This window comes from Xenopus tropicalis, chromosome 3 (assembly GCF_000004195.4).
Source record: "Xenopus tropicalis strain Nigerian chromosome 3, UCB_Xtro_10.0, whole genome shotgun sequence".
In the NCBI taxonomy this organism is placed as follows: Eukaryota; Metazoa; Chordata; class Amphibia; order Anura; family Pipidae; genus Xenopus; species Xenopus tropicalis.
This window is the reverse complement of record NC_030679.2, coordinates 77,072,468-77,096,264: the sequence shown is the minus strand read 5'-3', so window position 1 is coordinate 77,096,264 and position 23,797 is coordinate 77,072,468. Positions and strand designations below refer to the sequence as shown.

The 23,797-nt window shown below is 37.9% G+C and overlaps 2 protein-coding genes across 4 annotated transcripts; one reads left to right on the top strand and one right to left on the bottom strand.

The window, feature by feature from the left end:
* The first annotated feature begins 112 nt into the window (after positions 1–112).
* rint1 (RAD50 interactor 1) lies at positions 113–16,798 on the top strand. Of its 2 annotated transcripts, XM_002933107.5 has the most exons (14): positions 113–406; positions 2,228–2,456; positions 3,638–3,879; positions 3,985–4,158; positions 4,241–4,390; positions 6,111–6,267; positions 9,029–9,139; positions 10,134–10,359; positions 13,019–13,156; positions 13,506–13,705; positions 13,978–14,192; positions 14,726–14,906; positions 14,982–15,100; positions 16,181–16,798. In XM_002933107.5, the coding sequence occupies exons 2-14, from the start codon at positions 2,235–2,237 to the stop codon at positions 16,401–16,403; spliced, it is 2,358 nt and encodes a 785-aa protein (XP_002933153.2). In that variant the 5' UTR covers positions 113–406; positions 2,228–2,234; the 3' UTR covers positions 16,404–16,798. The 2 variants fall into 2 exon arrangements, with proteins under 2 accessions (XP_002933153.2, XP_012815454.1); XM_012960000.3 differs by lacking the exons at positions 4,241–4,390; positions 6,111–6,267 and having other exon boundaries at positions 3,985–4,042.
* On the bottom strand, positions 16,732–22,144 carry efcab10 (EF-hand calcium binding domain 10). Of its 2 annotated transcripts, XM_004913015.4 has the most exons (5): positions 22,127–22,144; positions 21,289–21,446; positions 19,590–19,754; positions 18,320–18,401; positions 16,732–16,926 (listed from the first exon to the last, which is right to left on the bottom strand). In XM_004913015.4, the coding sequence occupies exons 2-5, from the start codon at positions 21,389–21,391 to the stop codon at positions 16,884–16,886; spliced, it is 393 nt and encodes a 130-aa protein (XP_004913072.1). In that variant the 5' UTR covers positions 21,392–21,446; positions 22,127–22,144; the 3' UTR covers positions 16,732–16,883. The 2 variants fall into 2 exon arrangements, with proteins under 2 accessions (XP_004913072.1, XP_004913071.1); XM_004913014.2 differs by lacking the exon at positions 22,127–22,144 and having other exon boundaries at positions 21,289–21,706.
* Between the last annotated feature and the right edge of the window lie 1,653 nt (positions 22,145–23,797).

Genomic DNA, 23,797 nt, shown 5'->3' with positions numbered 1-23,797 from the left:
GTGCCACTGTGGCTATATTTCCGCTACCAGTTGAGTCCATTTTTGTTTAACGCCGAATTTGTTAATAAAGTTGTGGTTTTACAGAGAGAACTGGGGCAGGAAGTTATACGTCTGCAGCTTAGGTGAGAGGGCGCAGAACTGGGAAGTGACGTATGCAGTGCGGGAGAGATGCCAAAGTCACCGGAAGTGATGTGTTTGTACCGCTGCTGAGCGTTCAGCTTGAGGAAGTGATGTGTGTTTAGTGCTGGTGACAGTGTGTAGGCTGTCACAGGGACTGCTGCAAGATGCGTTACGAAAGACCTACAAATTATCCCCGGGACTGCAATTTGCGAAAGTGACTTTGAGTCGTGGGCTCTGGGCCCGAAACTAACTCCCAGACGAACTGTTTGCTTGATCTACAGAAGAGGTAACTCCTTTGAAAATTAAAATCATCACCTTGGTTGAATTTCTTTTTTTTATAATAAGTAATTTCTCCCCAGGGGCGGCTTGTGTATACAAGTTAGGGTCGTGTGCATTTGCATCTATTATTGTGCTAATCATTTTTGCATTGATCTGGAAACTGACACAAAAACGTTGTTTTCACTGAAATGCATTGCATCTTAATGATTTTGCAGGGAAAAACACCATGCTTTAAAGTAATGTATAAGATTTTATTATTTTTTAATGAATGAATAAATAAATGCATTTTGAGTTCGTATAGAAGCCCTAAAGTACAAGTGGTAAACAATATTGATGGAGTAGATCTGCTTTCTTCTGCCTGCTTTTTTTAACCAGGCAGAGGAACGTGGATCCGCTGTCATGTGCTCCTTCATATAGCAATATTGACAGGTAAGATGTCAACTTGTAAACTACAGATTCCTCTTAAATGAAAGGAAAACAAAAACCCAAGATATATATTTTTAAAAATATTAAATATATGTATTTTATAATAATTATTAAAAAATGTCTTTAGGGGTACCAAATAAGCACAGTAATTGGCTATTTGGCAGTCCATGTGGACTGCTAGCCTGCAGGAGGCTCTGCTTGGAGTAAAACTGACCTCCAAGCCAGAAATGTAAAAATGGGCACCAACCTTGAGGCCCCTGGGAGCAAGGGGGCGGTGAGCAACATCTTGCTAACAAGCCACTGACTGGGGATCACTGGCTTAGAACTTTATGTCCATAATGCAGCCTATGTTGGCCTCTGTACAACTGTGTGTCATGCAACAAACCTATTACCTTTTTAATATGCAGTATAGATTGATTGTAGAGGTTCGGATTCATAGGAATATCTGGAAACCCCATTCCTAAGTAATCAGATGCCTATTAAAACCATTTACGCAGGGATGATGAGTAATAAACACAGATGTGCAGTGCATGGCTGCATAAAAAACAGTGCAGTGTTCTGCATGCATCACATGATTAGTCATCAATTGTGCAGAATGGTGATGTTATAGGTGATTCATTCTAAATATGAGGTGGAAGCCCTTTGCTGCATGTAAATGTTCACCAGTTTGATTAAAGTAGCTATTCATATTATTGGATTATTGTCAGATATCAACACACTTTCTGCTGAGTTTGTTATTCTGCAACAGCTCTGAAGTTTAGAGACAGCTTATTTTGATAACCATTTAGCTTGCTTCAGCGCTATTAGCTCTGCCTTTGTATTTATAGAGGAAGTACTCCCCTTTTTTACATTTGATATACACAAACACACATACATATACAGGTATAGAACCCGTTATCCAGAATGCTCGGGACCAAGGGTATTCCGGATAAGGGGTCTTTCCGTAATTTGGATCTCCATACCTTAAGTCTACTAAAAAACCAAAAAAATATTAATTATCCTAATAGGATTGTTTTGCATCCAATTAGGATTATTTATATCTTAGTTGGGATCAATTACAAGTTACTGTTTTATTATGTCAGAGAAAAAGAAAATCAGCTTTAAAATTCTGAATTATTTGATTAAAATGGAGTCTATGGGAGATGAACTTTCCGTAATTCAGAGCTTTCTGGATAATGGGTTTCCGGATAAGGGATCCCATTCCTGTATATATATCTGCATACAGGTATTGGATCTGTTATCCAGAATCCAAATGCCCTTGGTGCAGGTCAAAAACAAAAATATAATAGAAAGAATGCCGCACACATAGGGACTTGATACAAAAGAAAAAGTGTTTTTATTTAAAAAAATTGAATTTATTTATTTTTTTCTTTTAATAAATATGCTTTTTCTTGTTCCCCAGGTCAATTATGGCTTCTTTGGAGACTGGAAGAGAGTCCGGCACTTCCAATCAAAGTGACCACAAGAACCCGAGTGACATCTGTGGACTGGTGGATTTGGACACATGTGAGATTCCATTGTATGTGTGTGAATTTGTAGAAAAGGAGATAGGAAATGATTTCAAGTCTCTGAAAAACGTTTCAAACCTCATAGAAACCATTAAAGAAGAGAAGAAACATTTGGAGGAGCAAGTAAGTACAGCAGGTTATATTTTTAAGTCCTGTTAAGGATGATGATGTGATCTCTTACCTCAAGAACAGCCCTAAAGATTAAAGGGCATTGGCTGCAGTTAGAAGTAAAAAGTTGATGAGAGGGCATGTGGTGTGATTTGGGGTGTCATCCCATCAAGTAGTGACAAAACCTTCCTACTAGTAATTAGCAGGTCTCTTCTAACATGCACCTGACCATCAAAAGCTGCTTTCCAACCTGCACCCAAAGTATTGATCTTTCAGAGGATTAGAACATGGAATCAGCCCTTTATGTCAATCTTGTCTTTTAAAAATTATTCCTTTTCCAACCATAGTTTTCCTTGCAGTATTAAGCTGCACAAATGCAAAAAACAGGGCACTCTTAAATAAACCTTTTTTTTATCATTTATTAATGCCACACATAGAAATACCCAACACATTTCGGCCCTTACAACGAGGGGTCTTCGTCAGGGAAACATGCAAAAGGTGCAGGCAACTTACATTGACAAAGTGTTAGTAATATATACCCTCCAGAAAGTCCAAAATTTGACGTGCCAATCTTCAGCGTTACTTCCCCCATCACTTCCAGAATGTGCAGAGCAGGATGTCACTTTTCATGCTCACGTCCTTCCCTTAATGCAAGTGCCGCTTTCTTCCAGGCAGATCTCCTTTGCGTTGCACATTATCATTGCAACCTGTGACGGCAAATGCTTCTCATCATTTCAGCAACTCATCCTTGATTAATATGTATAATTGCTAAGGGTAACACAACATCACCTCATAAATAAGGCCATCTGGAGCTCATCACAGGTTAATACATATATTTTCAAGGCGTTGTTTTTGGTTTCCTTTCAAAAAAAATCCTTGCAAAACTGCATAGTAACAGTGCTATTTTTGCACTGGCAATAACTAAAGCATCTCCGGGAAATGGTAGCGCCCTCATTTTATTACAGTGTAGGAGCTCACTTAAAATTACTTCAGGGTTTTAGATGTAATTCTCAGCAGTCTTCAGTTTACATTTAAGCAAGTCTTTGGAATGCAGAGGGTTTGTTAAAATGCATAGCTCTATCCATGAAGTGTCTCCATGTCTCTATCACTGTCTCCATACCCAAAAGTGTTCACATTCATATGGCATAGTCCTTCTTTTGTAAAAACTTTTTTTTTTTGTTTGTTTTTAATTCCAGGTTCTTACTGTTTCCTCTGAGGCTCCTAAACGAATCCAGGCAGCTTTAAAGAATGCTGAAGATTCAAAGACTTCTCTTGATCTTCTACTCCAAAAAGAAATTGTAGTGACAGAATCCATTAGTGTGCACCTTGAAGAAGCTGCACCATGGATGGATGATCTAGGGGTACTGATCAATCAAATGGAAGAGGTTGAACGATACCTTTCCTACCTGAAATGGATCTCACAAATAGAAGAACTCAGGTATCAAAAATGCTACTGTAGCAGTGCCGTTAAAAACTAGCCTTAAATAATACGGGCTTTGCTTATTTAAGTAGGTAATTCTTATTATTTGATTGTATTTCTTAGTGATAACATCCAGCAGCATCTCATGACGAATGATGTTGCGGAGGCTGCCAGCACACTGGTATGTATGGCAGAATTGGCCATAAAGCTTCAGGAATCCTCTTGTTCCCATTTATTGACCTTTATAAAGTCTACAGTTCAGTTTTGGCATAAAATTCTGAAAGATAAACTGACAAGGTAGGGGAAAAACTTTATAAAGTAATACTATAATGGGACTTTTTACTGTGTTTAAACAAGGTATTTATATTTATTTCTTCAGCGACTTTGAAGAAGTGTTAAATAATTTGCACTGGCCTTTCATTGGTCCTCTTCTATCATCAGCCTCTGCTCCTCCTGTGTCGGCCACTGTAGCAGAGATCTACACTAATCTTGAGACTCTCTTTTCTCAACTTCTCAAACTTCAAACTTCGTATCCTTGCCAAATGATAGAAACTACTCTGATCGCTAAACTTTTTATTTAGTAATTTATAATACTTTTATACTCAAAAAGATGTACCAACAAGAGAGAGAGAGAATAACAAATTCCAATTTGATTGTAGGCAAGAAAGGTAATGGAGTGACTGATATTAAAACACTTTGCAGCTAATATATTTGATGAAGATTAGAGTGTTCCAGTCCTAGAGAAAATGCACACTCAAACATCAGTCACACTTGCTTGGAAATCCTGAAGTGTCTGGGTTCATAGCCAGCAGGAATTATTGAAAAAAGATTGAGAAACTTTGCTACACAGCAATGCTGTTCACATGGCACAGAACTGTATTTATTAAAGACAAAAATCTGCTCCTCAAAATGTAGGATGTTGCCTAAAGCAACATGTTTGTCAATTACACTATAGCAAAAGAGGGGAAGCTGTGCTCACCACTAAATTTTAACCCATTAGGCAGGGGTGCAATGAGGCTGTGATTACAAAATATAGACAGAAACAAGAGGTCCTCTGCACTTACCTATTTTCAATATATAATAAACGAGGCCTGCATATCCTGTAAATTATATCCTTATAATATACAGTTTGGTCATTTCCCTATGGGACCAAACTGTAAATTATATCCTTTATAAGTGGTGCTTAGTGATATCATCAGTTATAATCGGAGCTTAGTGAAGTCATTTCTGTTATAAGACTCACTGAAACTTGTACATTATAATAAAGTACCCCCTATTGTAAAATATGAGGGTATTAGAAGTGACGTTGGAGTTCCATGACCAGATAAAAGCACGAGGCCAAAGGCCATGGTGACTTATAATATCCCTATATTTCACAATTGTGGGTACTTTACTTATTATATAAACAGTGCTTTGTGATGTACTTTCTATAAAGTACCCCCTATTGTAAAATATGAGGAAATTAGAAGTCACCTCGGAGTTCCACAACCTCTTTGACTTATTATATCCTCATATTTTACAGTAAGGGGTACTTTATTCACTATATATAGAACATTTAATACCATTTGGGGACTTTAACCTTGAATGCAAGCAAGTTGAAGATGACACTCAGTTCCTTTGTTAAATGTATATTGAAGCTGCAGAATTCTTAATGAATGAGATAAAAGTAAGTGTAGCAGTGGCCAGACCGGCACGACTTTGAAGTAGTTGGTCAGTGTGAATATGTTGCAATATATGAACAAACAATCCCTGTTTTGTTTACAGGTTAGGGCATTTCCTAGTAGCTTAGTGCATGGAATGTCACGTACACAATGCATTGGTGTTATTTGACTGTTGCTTTGTTTCTGTGGGTATTAAACTTTTGAAAACATATTAGGGCTCATTTACTAACAGACACAATTGCTATGTCAAAACTGCTCCATCAGCACACAATAAAGATAGTTCTTGTGTCTTGCACCATTGTAGAGAATATGAAGAAGGGGAGTGCAAAGCAGCCAAGTCCTGTACTTCTTGCCTCACCTAATCAGATGTAACATCAGGGTTCAATTTCCTTGAGCTTCATGCAGAGAGGGCAAAGAAATTGCATATAAGCATTCTGCACCTTTTCCTCATGTTGGTAATGGGCCCTATTTGAAAGATCTAAAACAATACTCCAAAGACTGAAAACTTGTGTGTATCTTTAGTATATATTTTCCCTGTGATAATTTGTTACCAGCAATCACTGTTAAATTCTTAATACTGATACCTAGCGATGAATTAATTACAAAACCTAAAGAGATGCCAGAGAAATACTCCCTTCCTGCACTACCTCCTATAATGCTTCCCATACAGATCATGCTTTCCCCTCTGCAGAAGAGGTTCCGCTATCATTTTACAGGCAACAAACAAACCAATGTCTTAAGCAAGGTAAGAATTTGTTTTTTTAGTTCTGCAAACACACTGTAATTAATCCTGTGGTTTTGGCACTGATTAGTGCATAATTTGTATTAAGTTTATTAAATCAAATTCTAGATTAAGCAGGTTATGTACACAAGAACCTTTTTTATTTAGCTAACAAAAGTGATATGTTTATTGCCTAGAGCAGTGCTGTCCAACTTCTGTTGTACCGAGGGCCGGAATTTTTCCGACCTACGTGGTGGAGGGCCGATAATGGATGCCAGTTTTGACCACTCCCCTTTTTGAAACCGCACCCACTTGAAACCACACCCATGTTATCACATGACCATACCCATATTAATGGTTGTAGTACAGCAAAAACCTGCCATACTCTGCCTGCCCTACCCTGCCTGTGTGCCATACTCTGCCTGCCCTACCCTGCCTGTGTGCCATACTCTGCCTACCCTACCCTGCCTTTGTGTGTGCCATACCCTGCCTTCCCTACCCTGCCTGTGTGTGCCATACTCTGCCTGCCCTACCCTGCCTGTGTGCCATACTCTGCTTGCCCTACCCTGCCTGTGTGCCATACTCTGCCTACCCTACCCTGCCTGTGTGTGCCTACTGCTCCTGAGGTGTGAACAGGGGAACAATGGGGGTAATTACAGCCTGAGCCTGAGGTGTGAACACTGCAGGGGGTGAACAATGCAGAGATTAAAAGGTGTGAACAACACAGGGGATTACATATTTAAACAATACAGCCTGATTACAGCCTGAATCTGAGGTGAGAACCATGCAGGGGGGGGGGGGGGCAGTTAATCACAGTACTGATACCATTTAAAGTTTACACAAGAGTAAGCCATCAAAGCAGCCAGACAGGTGGGGGGCCACACAGAGGGGGGTCGCGGACCGCCAGTTGGACAGCACTGGCCTAGAGTAATGCTTTATCCAAAGGAATTTAGATGCATAAAAGTGCTGTTACACTCAGTTCACCCTGCAGCCTTACAATTTCTGCTGGATATTTTGAGAACTGTAGTTCAGCAACTATTACATGACCTGTGTTGTGCATCACTGGTAAAAGAAATGTTTAAGAAATGTACTTATTACTTCCATATACAGCTCTGAGATGCATAGAAACAGGCAAATAAGTCCAGTAAGCTTGTGTAGAAACTAGCATATCTTTATATTACTTCATATGATAAAACTTTGTAGAAATGTAATAGGTAAATTATGTTAAAGTGCTTAAATAATGGTATCAGAAAAGATTTACGAATCCAAGATTTTTTAAATTAGCCGCTATAGTAGTCGAAGGTTTAATCTGTAAAGGGCAACTAAAGGGGGCTTCATAATATATGAAAAATCCGGAGAAATTGTGTTGAAACAAAAAATTGATTGAGGATGATTAGTAGAATTAAAAATTCTGTGGAATAAATTGAGATGGACAACTTGGTATTATGTTTTTAGGCTTAGGGAAACCTCTCTTTTCCTGTACACTTCAATGGACTTTACCATATCTGTTAAATTATAAAAAATAAATACGCTGGTTTATAAATATGCTCTGAGATGTCTTGAATGTACTTTTGTTATAGGGCTATCCTTTAATCATGCAGGTGCTGCAGTCCCATGACAGCAAAAGGACTGCTCCTCTGGTACCCTGGTTATATATCATGCTCTTCCTAGTACAGCTTTTATTTTTAGGCAGCCAAAAGGGGATAAGAGTTGAACACATGAGGAATACAGAAGTGCTTAATTTGCCAAATTTGGCCTTAAAGGACCAGTAACATCGAAAAGAAAATGTTTTAAAGGACATGGCTAAGAGGTCTAGCACTGGCTGGTGTAATGCTCTTCCACCAAAGGGCTCCTTTACCCACTGCTACTTTCAGATGGTGACAGACTTATAGGTTCATGTAATAAAAATCACATTTGGTGATCCACAGCAACCATTTGCTTTTTAGTAGATGACCAGTAAATGCAACCTTATTATTGGTTGCTTGGGGTTACTGTACCTGGTGCAAATGTTTCAATTTGTATTACATTAGCTCTAGTCCTTCTTTTGGAAGCATAATGAATCTGGCTGTACTGCCTACTAAATCACTGATTCCTTTTTCTGTAATCGGAATTGAACGTGCGCAAATGGGAAATCAATTTATATATGATGTTGTTTCTTGCTTATAGGTCTCTGGTGTGCATAGTTTTAAAGGGGATAACTAGCTATTAACTTGTTGCCAGGCCCAACAGCCACAGCTGCCTTTGACTGAGCTTAATTTGGTATTCTTTAAATTTAACTGCTGCCAGCAGTCTTTAGTCTGTCCTTAGCAAAGAACCTTTCCAGTTTGGATCCATTTGGGGTGATGTAAGATATATTTTATTTGCTGATAATTCAGTTTTGATGTTGACTGAAGGACTTCTGTCTGGTGTCTTTTGTTTGTGAATACACAATATATTTATAGACATGATGTAGGTTTGGACAGATAAGATGCACTAAAATGATGCTTCTGTAAATATTATCTCTTGATCTTGCTTGGCCCCCCTGTAATAAAAGCTGCTCCACGCAGTTTTGGGAAATTACTTACTTTTGTATTTACAAAGTGGTTACCATTAGGGGTCTTGCAGTTCAGTGACAGCAGGTGTGATGCAAGTGGGACATCTCTACTTCTCATTCCTCAGTGTAGAATTGAAGAACATTCAGTGTCAACCTTGCCTATGCATGTGACCTTTCACAGCTGCCTGTGTTATTGCTTTATAAAAATAACATTATTATAACGTAGCATGTTGTGTTTTTTTTGTATTTTAGCCTGAGTGGTACCTGACTCAAGTGCTCATGTGGATTGGAAACCATACTAAGTTTTTACAGGAAAGAATTCAGCCCATTCTGACAAAATCTGGGTCTTCTGTGAACGCACATGTAAGAGGTTACAGAGATATAGCCACTGTACATTGATCTATTTAGGCATTAAGGGAATTAAATTAATCACATACACCACAAAGTTGAACATAGGGACTAATGAATACATATCACTAAGCTTCAGTACAAAACTATATTAAATCAAACAGGGTAGTAACACGTCCATATTTAATACATCTTACAAGTACAGGTGTAGGACCCATTATCCAGAATGCTCGGGACCAAGGGTATTCCGGATAAGGGGTCTTTCCGTAATTTGGATCTTAATACCTTAAGTCCACTAAAAAATCAATAAAACATTAATTAAACCTAATAGGATTGTTTTGCATCCAATAAGGATTATTTATATCTTAGTTGGGATCAATTACAAGGTACTGTTTTATTTCTACATAGAAAAAGGAAATCAGTTTTAAAATTCTGAATTATTTGATTAAAATGGAGTCTATGGGAGACAGCCTTTCCGTAATTCGGAGCTTTCTGGATAACGGGTTTCCGGATAAGGGGTCCGATACCTGTACTTATAAGTCAATGAAGTACAATTTTTTTAATTTAATTCTGCTTTATACTGATTATACATAGCATATTGCATGTAGTTCATAACTTGGTTGGGTGGCTTTGGGTTACAGAATATTGAGTAGACCCATGTAGAGGAAAGTTAGCATTCAAATGGAAAGAGGGAATCTTGCAAAAATATGAGCATTTTATAATCTTTAAATGACATACCAGTGTAGTAGTATTGCACTAATTAATTGATAATAATAAGCCTTTGTGAATATTTCGTCCCTGGATCCCATATGATTTGATGGATGACTTCTCTTGTGATTACTAATATTTCACAATACACACAGATACAAAGCAGATAGTTGAAGTAAAGATCTATATACTACTTAAACACTGCATATGAGTAGTTCAGTTTAAAAGGAGAGAGATTACATTGTTCCTGTAATCCATATAGTCAATTTAACAGCAGTTTGTGTATCTGATTATTCCCCAGCTGGAGTTCACGCGTGGTTTAGTCATGCTGGTGCTGGAGAAGCTTGCAGTGGACATCCCGTTACTGCTATATGATGACATTCTGTTTTGTCACCTTGTGGATGAAGTACTTTTGTTTCAGAGAGAACTTTACACATCACATGGTTATCCCAGCAATCTCCCAAACTGCATGCACATTCTATCTGAAGAAACCTGTTTTCAAAGATGGCTGACAGTGGAGAGAAAATGTAAGAATGCTTTGCATTAGTTGTGACTATTTCTAATTGATTTTTTTGCGCCTGAACCTGTCATTTTGCGTTCTTAAAGGAGAATGAAAGGCTAATAAAGAGTTAATCTCAAGCTGCAGGCATACCTTCAGTTGTCTCAATAGTGCCCTTATGTCTCCCCATATTTCTCCTGTTCAGATGATCAGAAGCCTCATAGGAAAAAAAAAATGCTGAGCTCTGTAAAGAAAGTACCCATAATGCCTTGGTCCTGAACTAATACCAAGATCGGTGTACATACGCAGTTTGTAAGACTATGAGGAAGCTGATTGGCTCAGATCCACATTCCTAAGGAGGGGGCGAGTGAGTTCTTAGTATTCTTGAGGGAGGGGGGAGCAGGAGAGAGGAGAGCTGCGTGTCTCTGGCACAGGAAAACAAAGACAACAAAACCTGTTTCTTTTGAGAAAGGACTGCAGTGTTTCTGTGAGTGCTTATGGCTGTATTTACATAGACCTTTCTGATAAAACTTACTTAGTTTTTACCTTTCCTTCTCCTTTAACGCTAAGACTTTTAATTAACTGTTAATAGTGACCATCTTATAAGCACAATTAAATTCTGATTAATATATCCATTAGTTAAATGTGAACTTTTATTCTTTCTGTGTACCCCTCCTCCCTATCCCATATTGAAAAATGTATGATACAAAAAAAACCCCCTGCAAATGTTAATGCGCATATATTTTATTTCATTAATGTTAAATGTTGGCACAAGGGTGTCCAAACTTTTGTATGTGCCTTACATACTATTCTCTTTGTTCCTATGCTTTATTAACACCCCCTTTGGCTCAGATAACAGCTGGTTAATGGCTTTTGCATCTATCTTTAAATATTTCACATTTAGTTGTATGGATTTTTACCACTTTCCATTCAGATAATTTGTCATTTTTAACTGTTTAAGATCTAACCACAGATTTTTAATGATGTTTGAGTCAGGGTACTGTGAGAGCAATCCCAAATCCTTCAGCTTGCTTTTCTCATTATTGTGGCTTGTCAGGTATGTTTAGGATCATTGTCTTGGTGTAGGATCCAGCCCCATTTTAGCTTCAGCCAAAGAGTTGAATTTGGACTTCATCAGTCCCTGCACTTTTTGCCAAAAGCACTCTGGTTTGTCTAGATGCTGTTTTACATGCCTCAGACATTGATGTCTGTGATTAGGTTGCTTGTAAGGCTTCCTCCTGTTGACTGTGTAACATGACTGCTGTGTCAGCCAATTCTTCCTGCTAGTCTTTTGTACCCATATGAGGGTTTGTTTTTCTGAAAGTTTTCACATATTGCATTGACTTCCAATGCTTTGCAAGCTGGAGCATTTTTATATATCCCTCTCCTGCTTTGTAGGCATCAATTGGCTTTATTTTCAGATCGTCGCGTAGTTGCTAAAGGAGCCTGTAATTGCCGAGTGACAGCCCAAAGTTTGGGGTCTCAGAGATTTTATTAAGTCCACAGGTAACAACTCCTATGGTTATTAAGGCCTAATGAACCAATTAGGGTGAAAGATGTTGCAAAAACAGCATTTATCACTGAACAATTAAAAAGATGTCCAAACTGTTGCACATGCCACAATTACCGTATCTACTCGAGTATAAGCCGATCCGAATATAAGCCGAGGTACCTAATTTTACCTAAGAAAACTGTAAAAACGTATTGACTCGAGTATAAGCCTAGGGTGGGAAATGCAGCAGCTACTGTGGCTATGAGTTCCTGGATTGTTATACATGGAATTGCCCTGGCATTCGGCACGCACGTGCAAATTAACTCTGCCATTATCTGCATATCAGCAAATAATAATATTAATGACATTGGCTACTGATTCCCTGTGATGGAGCTGTTTGCCTCAAGGCAAGGTAATTTGATTGTGTACAATTTGTACCAGTTATGATGGCTAAGGCTAGGAGGTGTTTTCTCCACTGGTGTGTGATCTGCTGCCCTCTGCCCTGAGTTTTAGTATGCCCTGAATTTCACCCCCTGTGTGCATTGACAGTCAGCTACCATGCTTGTTAGTGTGTACTTGGATATACAAAAAAAAGTTCCCAGACAAGAAAATATGGCTCTACTTAGACCAATGCAGCCTCAGACAAACAGAGCCATGGCTTGATATTGCAGAACAAAAAATTAGTTAAGTTATATTTCTTTCAACTAGATTTGTGATCACAAACGCATAAAATAAAGACCATGATGCTCACCTTACAAATACAATGTAAGTACGCTTATGGCAGGTTTCCATTTCATTATATACAGTCAGCTTGATACATGCTCATTCTTAAATGCACTGTAATAGATCAATCTGGCGTTCAGTGGGTGAGCTGTGCAGCTGTGCCAGCAAATCACTAATGAATACGGGAAAGAGGCACCTCTTGTGAAACTATTCGGCGTGCGAGCCGAATGCCAGCACAGCCTATATACTCGAGTATAAGCCAAGCATGAGTTTTTAAGCACATTTTTCGGCTTATACTCGAGTATATACGGTATTTTCTTTTGGTGAAATTAAATGTAACTCCTGCAGTTGTTTCCTACTTTTGACTTGTAAAATGAATTAAATGTTATTTAGCAAGGGCGACAAAACGTTTGCATTGAGTATCATCTTTTCAAAAGTTTAAAATGTGTTTGTTGCATCAATGTTTTTCTAGTGGCTCTAGAAAAGATGGATTCCATGCTGTCTGCTGAGGCTGCCTGGACCTCACAATATAAAGATATATCTGATGTGGATGAAATGAAGGTTCCAGATTCTGCTGAAACATTTATGACTCTCCTACTTGTTATCACAGGTAACTCAAAGGCTGTCCCAAACAGTGCTACCTCAGTCTACTTCTTTTCATGCTAGGAGAGCCCACTATAACAGATATTAATTTATCACCCAGTGACCAAATGCTACTTTGTTCATTTAACTATAAGGCTTATAGCACATGAGCCAAAAAAACTCAAATAAGCTCTCTTGCAACCTGTTCATGTGAATGGAATCTAATTCTAATAACATAGATGTGGCATATGAAATAAATGAGATCCTTGAGCATTGCTACTATGTATTCAGACTTTTAACATGCAACTACCCATAGTTCCTCTGGTGGCCCCACTTATTATAATGTTGATGGTTGTATGAGCTTGTGTTTTTTTTAGACAGGTACAGAAATTTGCCCACAGCATCCAGAAAGCTAAAATTCCTGGAGCTGCAAAAGGACTTAGTTGATGACTTCAGGATACGTTTAACACAAGTGATGAAGGAAGAGAGCAGAGATCCCCTGGGCTTCAGATATTGTGCAATACTCAATGCTGTCAACTACATTGCAACAGTTCTTGGAGATTGGGCTGACAATGTTGTAAGTAAGACCCATACTATTAATTGCCGCCACTGGGGCATACTCAGTCTTTTATTCCTCCTATCCACACATCTTGGAGAGATGAGATGGAGGGGTAACAGTTATATGTAGTCTGCTTTAGGCATTAAAACACCAAGACAATGTAGCTAGACTTGTGTGACCATTGCTTGTCTGCATTATTGTTCCTTTGTCACTTATCAGAATGCAGTGCTAACTTCCATAGCTCAAAATTTAGTTGTGCCCTTGCCCTAACTTTCCTTCTGTGTTTCCAGTTTTTTTTACAGCTTCAACAGGCTGCTCTGGAGATTTGCACAGATCTCAATGCCAGCAGTAAGCTACAGCTTGGGCAGCTGGCTTCCATGGAAATATCTGTCTTCGATGACCTGATCAACCTTCTGGAGCGTCTAAAAAATGACATGCTATCTCGTCAGGTAGAACATGTATTTAAAGAGGTCAAGGAGGCTGCAAGAATGTACAAAAAAGAAAGGTAAACGTAAAACCTTCAGATTCTAATCTGCACTTTCTAATATTCTACCACTAATATGGCAGAGCAAAAATTTTAATTCTTACTGGCAAAACTAAAAAAAAATATGCATTTTTAAGACTCAGTTCATAAACCATAAGAAATCAAATCACCTGGAAAATTTCTGTTCCCCCCAATTCATTTTTTTTTTTGTTAAAAATTTTCAAATACCTTTGTCCTTTAGTAAATACAAGTGTTTGTGCATTGACCATTGCAGTGTTACAAGAAGTTATTACAAAGCAGTACCCAAAAAATTATTCAGGCACTGTGATACCCCTGCTTTGTAGGTATTACAATCTACAGTATGTCTGGTAACATAAGCATGTTAAGTGACCTGCAAAAGCCATGTCAACAAAAAATCAATTAGCTATAGATATTACCATATCTATCTGTATTCTTTTTTATCAATAGCATGTAAATACATTTTTAAATCTGATAAGGAAAATGATTGCTGCAGGTTGTTGCTAAACTGACCAAAATGTTATTGGTTGTTGCAGGTGGCTGTCACTGCCTTCACAATCAGAACAAGCTGTCATGTCCCTGTCTAGCACAGCCTGCCCAATGCTTCTGGCACTGAGAGACCGCCTCTTGCAAATGGAGCAGCAGCTATGTCATGCTTTGTTTAAAACTGTCTGGCAGATGCTTGCTGAGAAGTTGGATCTGTTCATTTATCAGGATGTTAGTACTCATTTCAGCTGAAACATATTTGTACTGTATAGGCACAACTCATTTATTGAGCTTTATTTTTCTTAGATAATCCTGGCAAATCATTTCAACGAAGGGGGAGCAGCACAGCTACAGTTTGATATGTCACGGAATCTCTTCCCTTTATTCTCTCACTATTGTAAAAGACCAGAGAATTATTTTAAACAGTAAGTGATTACGCTCTATAGAATGTCCTTTCCTGTTGCCTGGCCCAGTTACAGCATGCTGAGGGATTTTGCAGGGCTGGTACTGTGGTGCCATGGACACTAACTAAGAACATTAATGTGGTTGGTTCCTAATGCTATTTCATGCAACACTGATCCTTAAAGCTTTAACTTCAACCCAAACATATATGTTTGCAGTACAGGATTGGGGGGAAAAAAGGTATTCACAGTTCCTGAATTTTATTTACCAGGAAGTAATTACAATTGGATATTTTAATAATATAGGCAGGAAACATCTTTAATTTGAATACTTACTGGGACTGATGGAGAATACAATCATGTACCTCCATATCAAACCAATAGAAAAAAAGCAGAAAGCAAATATTGTGTATTTCATCACAATTTGCCTTTATTCTCACAACTACTATTGAGACTGAGAATGAAAGGTGCTATGATGCTATATTCACGAGGAAGTGCGCTGTCACAAAACAATTAAGACCTCAAGCTGTGTTTTTTAGATGTGCAAATAAAGGTTGATCAATTTTAATATTAACTGTTGCGGCTTTTTATGCTTACCTGAAGTGCACTGCCAATGTGTGAAACTTTGTGACATGATGCTACTGGTTCCCCAAACAAGTCCAATACTTAAAAGGGTAAATATAAACCTGTGTTCAAAGTAAACCAGGGCTTATATTGGGAAATTGTGGTTAAGTTAATATGAGCATTTCTATTTTGGCGCATATTAAACATGAGGATATATTCTTTACAAATGTTACTGCCAAATAACTGCAGATCTAGCCTCCATGCAGAATTAAAGCGAAGACTCATGCATAAATATATTATATATATATATATAATTTTTTTTTTTTAACCATTTTTGTTAAGCTTTTCCAGAAAAAAGCCATGTTCATCCGCATAAGTTAATTGCTGTCCCTACATAATCGTATTTTCAATATTGTGTCTAAAGGCCCATAATTTGTTTCTTAAAAAAGAGAAATCTTCATAGCCAGGTGTTTCTGAATTCTGCTTTTTTGGTAGTGTGGAGAGATCTTCACATTCATATATATTCTGCATCCCCAACAGTGTGAAAGAAGCCTGCATCATCCTGAATTTGAATGTGGGACCAGCCCTGCTGCTAAAGGACGTTCTTCAGACTGCCAGTGAGAGTATGAATGCATGCAGTTCTAACGACAAACTCCCGTCTTCAACAGCTGCCTTGAATGAACTTGGGATCTATAAGCTAGCGCCACAAGATGTTGAAATTCTTTTCAATTTGCGAACAAACTGGCCAAATGCTGGAAAGTAACACTTCCTGAAGTTTCCTTTACATTGGTCAAGGTACATTGTACAGCTGTATAGCAACTGCAATGTGATCATTAAAACTCTACATTTTTACCACTGCCCGTTAACTACTAGCAATTCTTTACAGAGCTTACAGAGTATCATTCACATCAGTTCCTATCCCAGTGAAGCTGGCAATATAAGGTCCTTATCACATTCACTCAATACACTAGGGTCAGTGTTATCAGGAACCAATTAACCTACCAATATATTTTTGAAAGTGGGGGGAAAAAAACATGCCAATCTGGAGAGGACATAAAAACTCCTTTCAGATGCAAGAATCAAATATAATATCATATTGTTAAAATCATCTTTTTTTTATTTTGCAAAATAATAATAATAAATTCTTTTAAGGTTTAATTGCTGAATGTTATCTTTAACAAAATACATAGACACAAATCGCAAAAATACAAGTAAACAAACTGAAAGCTATATAGTAAAGATGCTAAGATTTAAATGTTGCGCAAGCAGATTTCAATTGGATCCTCCTGCAGAGAAAGAAAATACAGTAATAAATTCATTATCCATAAGAGAACACTAATCATAATAATAAAAATTTGGCCTGGTGGGGGGGAAAAAAAATAAATACTTGCTTCCCCGATCTCTCCCATGCTCTAAAATAATTGTACAAATGGTGACAGGACTGTGCGCTTCAATAAATACAGCACACAGTCCTAGCATCTTCCACCAGTGGTGTATGATTTTAGGACAGCCTTAAGTGTGGATGATAGCAAATACCCACAGTAAACTCTCTTGACAAATATTCTAAAAATTCTGAAGTGTCTGAATTCTATAAAACTTTTCAGCACCCAAACACAGAACCTATTCACTTTTGTGGCTTTATGTGATATTATTGGGGACCATATTTTATCTGAAGGGTGGTTGTTCAAAATGACAATATATATATATATATATATATATATATATATATATATTTCCTCTGGAGAGAATCCTCCCCCAGTCTTTTTAAAACCAATCTAAAAGACTACCTTTTGGAGCACTCACCCAGCACCTGATCTGGGAAATAGCACTTATATTGTAATGTCACCCACTGTGACCTACAGCACTTATATTTGCCTATTTGTGTCTGTAAGTTACCCTCCCATATAGATTGTAAGCTCTACGGGGCAGGGACCTCCATCCTCTTGTGTCTTAACTTATTGCAACTGTATCTTGTATTATTTGTATTTATTGTTATACTTTGTATTTTTTTCTACTATCTTATTAACCCCCTGTTTGTATTAATGTATTCTACTGTACAGCACTGTGTACATAAGTAGCGCTTTATAAATAAAAATATACATACATATATATATATATATATATATATATATATATATATATATATATATAAATAGTCACATTTAAACAACCACCCTTCAGATAAAATATGGTATTTTTATTGTATCGCCCTGAATACATCAATACTTCCTGCCCCTGATATTATTTGCCAGTTAGTAAAACTTTATCATAATATTAATGTGAACTAAATGTGATACTAACACCAACAATCTGCTTCCCTTAAAGCAGAAAAAAAGATTAGCTGTATTGACTACTATTAGTTATGAAATCATGTATATATCATATGAAATCAGTGATACATTATGTGACTAACACAGGTCCAATACACTGACAAAATATATGATTTCATAATTAATAGTAGTCAATACAGCTAATCATTTTTTTTCTGCTTTAAGGGAAGCAGATTGTTGGTGTTAGTATCACATTTAGTTCACATTAATATTATGATAAAGTTTTACTAACTGGCAAATAATATCAGGGCCAGGAAGTATTGATGTATTCAGGGCAATACAATAAAAAGGGAAAAAATGATATGTAGGCTGAGAAATACACTGAAAACTCATATTTACAAGCACTTACATGCCATGTTTAAAAAGCTCCAGTGTAATTTTCCCTCCAGGTTCTTCCACATTTCTAACATCAATGCCCAAAGTTTTTAAAGCTGCAAGAGAAAGCAACACAAGATCAAGAAATTCTCAAAGCCAAATTTAATAAGACTTTAATAAGCTTTTGCATATTGAAAAACTATCATTCTAAGCAACTTTCCTGTATACATAAATGACAAATATTCAATGGTTATTTATAAAGTGGTGTTGCTCTGACTTGTAATGATGTACAGAAGTTCTCCATCAATTAATTAGGCTGGCCTCTGTTTAGGGATGCACCAAATCTGCCTACCATAGAGCATGATAGATAGAATCTCCAACTTGCGAGACAATGTAAGGAGAACCTTGTTATTTTTTCCAAGTGCCAGAAAATATTTTACATTTAAAACTCTTTGAAATTAGACAGCACTACACGAGAGTGTTCTTATGGGTGCTATGCATGGAAATTCAGTTACCGGAGACCACCTGGGGTGTAAGGCAATGTTTATTTGACCCAAGCTGCATGGGGGAATCTGCATACATAAAAGTTTGTTCTCTCTCACACATATACTTAGGATTCCAAGTTTGAATGTGTAGCTTCTTTACTACTTCTGCTTCTTTCTCCTGTTTCTCTCTCAATTCTCACTCTCAATTCTCACTCTCGTATGGGTTTCACTCCTTTTTTCCTGCTCTTTGATTCTTCCCCAACTTTCTCCTGTCAATCTTTTTTTTACTGACCTATTAGCCAATTTTTTTTCACTTTCTATTTTTTTCACCTCATTCCACTTATCCACTATGCTCAACCCTTCTTTACTTTCCTATTCTACTTTGCCTTTCCACCCAATTTTGAGTTTAACCAACACTTCTTTAACTCTCCTCATCATGTTCCCAACTTTCCATTTTATTTACAATTGGATTGACTAGGGTACCTTCCCTGTTATCTGAATACCTGGTGTAACCTAAACATAGACAAAAATTATTTTTATAGCGATTGGCACTGGTAATTACGGGTTCCTGATTTATTCGGAGGCTGCATTAATCCCAAAAATGTTTTTATGTGGATGCGAATGTAGTGGATCAAATAATCGGACTACATGTGCCAAGAGAAAAAAGTAATGTATGGGATGAAAATGTTTTAGTAAAATAATAAATATATAAAAAAAATAAATAGAAGAAAAGCAAAATGTGTAAAGTAGGGTGGAATACACAGCTGAAAGGCCTTTGGTCCTAAAATATTGATATTGAAAATACACAAAAGTATTTACCTTCCATATACTGGGTTCCAGTTATATATCCTTGTCCTGCTGGATCAAGAATCCCAAATATGGCATCCAAGTTAGAGTCATCAAAAAGGCAAGGATAATCCACATCTGACAGCCTGGCATATTTCAGCTTTTCTAGTTGTTTAATCAGGAATTCTCTGGGCCTTTCTTTGGAGCAAAATGTATCTGATGTAACAATAGTTTGTGCTTGTACAATACATGAGCTATAACATTTGTATGCAGACACCAAAGAAATCATTATTGTTCTGTCGATAACATCCAGTAAAAACAAGGAAATACCTTTAGAGGAAGCAGGCCTGTAATTCCTGGGGAATAAATAGGTCAATATGGGGAAGGGTCACTTTCAGAGTGGTCCCAGAGCAACGTACAAGTGACGTATTTATAACTAGCATAGATCCAGTCCTTGTATTTTAGGACATTATACATGTTAACACTTGAATAGTATAAAATAGGACAAAACAATCTGGCCAAGCCAAACCCCCCACCACAAACACCATGGCAATTTTACAAAAATGTACCCTTTTTAGAAGTGTGAGGTCTTCTGGCAGAGCTATTGCGTTTTTGTTCCTAAAAAAGGTTTCAAATAAAATAGTGATACAATAGAACTAACAAATAAGAGGGTTAAACTCAAGTGGGAGACCAGTTGTATTGACTGGGATGAAGTAGAGGACAATATACATTATCCTCTTATCAGTACCAGGGAGAAACTAAACTAAAAAAAAGAGAGATCTTGTATTGACTCCCCAGCAACACTACTGTCTGAAGAGGCTCCTTAATCACTTCTACTGTACTCCTTTTTTCTACTTTCTCTCCTTTCTAGCAAAGCTGTTATTAGTGTTAACCACTAATAAAAACCTACAAAAATAATTGAGCCTAACAAAGGAGGGGAGAGGGGGACCTGGGTAACCAGTGTAACCTGTTCCTCACAATTACTGAGACTGAGCGATTCCAAATACAGGGAAGGGCAGTAGCCTCATGGTGTCCTAGGCTGATCTTACACTGTTGTTAGTCCTACCCTCTATCCAAGCTCCATCACTTTCATGCTGGGTCCCCCAAAATAGAGCGAATACTTTTGTACTTTGTCACTTTTCATTTTACTTAAGGAATGTATTTTAAGTGTTAATGATAATTACATACCTTTATCTTTTTTGCATGGCTGTAACTAATACAGCAGCCCCCACCCCCGCTCGGTTCTTTTCTCACTCTCCTCTCCACCCCCCCTGAAGGGGCTTGGAATTTAGTATACACACACGGCTCGGCTGTTTGCTCACTCCCCCAACCCCCCCTCCGTTACTACTGCTCCGTTCATCCTTCTAAACTGAATTGTAAAGCGTGATGTGAAAGCATTTTGTGCACCTTTCACATCACAGAGCAGTAGTTACGGAGGGGGGTTGGGGGAGTGAGCAAACAACCGATCCGTGTGTGTGTGGAGAAAAAACTGACAGGTCCTCTTTAACTTTATCTGACCTCTATTTCCTATCAAGCCCCCGTTCCCCTTTGGGCCACCGCAAACTACCTTCCTGCCTGCTTCGTCTCTCTCTGCACCCTCCTCCTTCCCCGATCTGAGGTGTAATGATCAATAGTGAGAAGCAGGGTGTAGAGGGGAATGAAGCAGGCAGGAAGATAGTTTGCGGTGGGAGGAAAGAAGTGATGCCGTGGAGCCGCTGAGAGCAATGCTTACCAGGCCGATGATAGAGTAGAAGACTGGTCAGGTTGTTTATCAGCTCAGGGATGCGATTCTCCTGCAAATACTCCTCGGCTTCCATCTCCAGTACAGCCGCCATCCCTAACCTCACAGTGTTTCTCAGTTGCTAAGAGACAGGCTCCTAACCAATCAAGCTTCAGGTTTGAACACAAAACTTTATTATCCATTGCCAATACAATAACAACAACAAAACAATATTACTCAATTATGTTGGTAAGTTACTTGCAAACCTAGTCACAATACCAACAAATGTAAATTATATAAGATACCAGCAAGAGCAGCCGATCTATAAAAAAGAACAAATATCAGCTTAACCATACCTCCCAACATTTCATCAAGAGAAAGAGGGACAAAAATATAGGACGCTGGTAGTGCGGCAAAAATGTTTTCGCCATGCCTGCCTTATAACCATGCCCCACATGCCACACCCAGTTTACATGCCCCAGATGTGGCAGTATAATCACTAAATAAAAAGAATAAAAGACATATTAACTTCAAAGGTGCCAGTATGACTACATTAAATTGATAAAGGGCATATTAACCCCAGGCATGCCAGTAAAATTAATAAATGAAACTGATAAAGGGCATATCAACTTCAGACATGCCAACAGTTCTGTGCATTTTCTAAAGTTATAAATAGGGCCAATTCCAGTGGTACATAAATTTATGTTATTTCCTTCCATTCTTAATCAGTTGAAAGCAAAACAAAATTAATGTACCACTAGAATTTCTAGCCATATTAACAATGCCTAAGGTTCCCAGACTTATAAGGGCCCCTTTAAAATGTCTGCTATATTTTATGAATGAGGGATACCTTCCCCTGCATGCTGTGCTCTGCCAGAGATCCCCAGGAGTGAGAGATATATGTTAGGGGTGGAAAGGTGAAACTGCCCAGCACACAAATAAAAGCAGCCTCTTCTGCCTGATAAAAGACAGAGGCACCCTCAGCCCCTGACCCACTGAGCAGGAGAGGAATGCAGCCAATGCCAATAGTTAACCCTTGCCTCTCACAAATTCTCCTCCCAGGACAATTAAACATCAAGGTAAGGCTGTGAGCTTGAGTGTAGCAGGGGAGATTGAAGAGTTAAAGGGGCGGGCTTTATTCCCCAGAGCAGGCACAGCAATCAATTAAATGGCAAAGCTGAGAAGCGGGACATCTAACAGTGAATCCGGGACAGCGGGAAGTGCCATAAATATCGGGACTGTCCTGCTGAAAGCGGAACGGTTGGGAGGTATGGCTTAACTGGCGGGGGAGAGCAGGACTGTTCCAGGATAAGATGCGTCCGTCCTTCCGGAAGCCAAAGAATGGGTCTCGGTGTTGCTGTCAGGTATAGAGATGCGATACTAATTTGTAATGGAGGACATCTATTGGTGAAATATGGGTATTGCACTTTCAGATTTTGAATGGAAATTGAATAGAAGGAATTTGAATAGGTAATTGAAGGACACGTTTGACGTCAATTTGGCGCCGTTTTAACTTCAGTTGTGGGTATTTAATGTGTATGTGTATAGTTATTGACTAATATCCTTGATAAAGGTCCTCTTGAGAACAAAAACATTGCACACTAACAATATGTGGTACACTTATTTTTTAATTAAAAGAGTAAAGAAATATGAGTGCTGGTCCATTTACTGCTCTAAATATATTCAAATATATGAATATTTCACAGTAAGCACCTGTATGGTAATATGGGATGAGTGCCAATCTGCTTACTGATTAAAAACAATGTCACACTCTGCTGAGTGAGAGAACGGCATGAAAGCACAAGCCTAAATACATTTGTAATGTTTCCATTAGGGCCAATAGGGCAGTTTTGGGCTTTGTGACAACAAATCTTTCAGTATATATAATGCAATTTTAGACATTTTGGTGGGTTTTCACATAGGATGTAAAGTGTCAAAGAACTATTTCAATTATTGCTTGAGGAAGCTTACAATGCAACCTGTAATAAATGCACCTTGTCTGTAATATATGGTTATGATTTGAACCCAATGGAGCATATAAACAAAAAGCAGTATTTTGCAGAAATGGTAGAACTATCATTTTTGCAGCAAACTATATAACGAGTTGGAATGAGTTTCTCCTATGGTGAAGTAAAATAGAGCAGCGCATTTTAAATGTACACCTTTGTTTCTCAATGGCCAGGTCGAAATTACATTGAACTTCAGTGTTTATGTGGAACTAGAATATAATTATTTTAATATTTAAGCGACTATCCTTTGATCATATTCCTGCATCTATCAAGACTAAAAAGCTGTCCCACATTTTACAAATTGCTACAGAGGGCAGGAATCTTTATAACCCATATCCTTTGTAATTTGCTCCACAAGATCACCTGTCATAGTTGGTGTAAATTATTGGTTGCTAGAAGCCTCTTTGCATCAGAAAAATCTCTTTTTTTTTATTAGTGTAAAGGAGAATTAAACCCTCCCCAGACTACTTCCAACCCATAGCAACCAATGAGCATTTTACATTAACATTTAT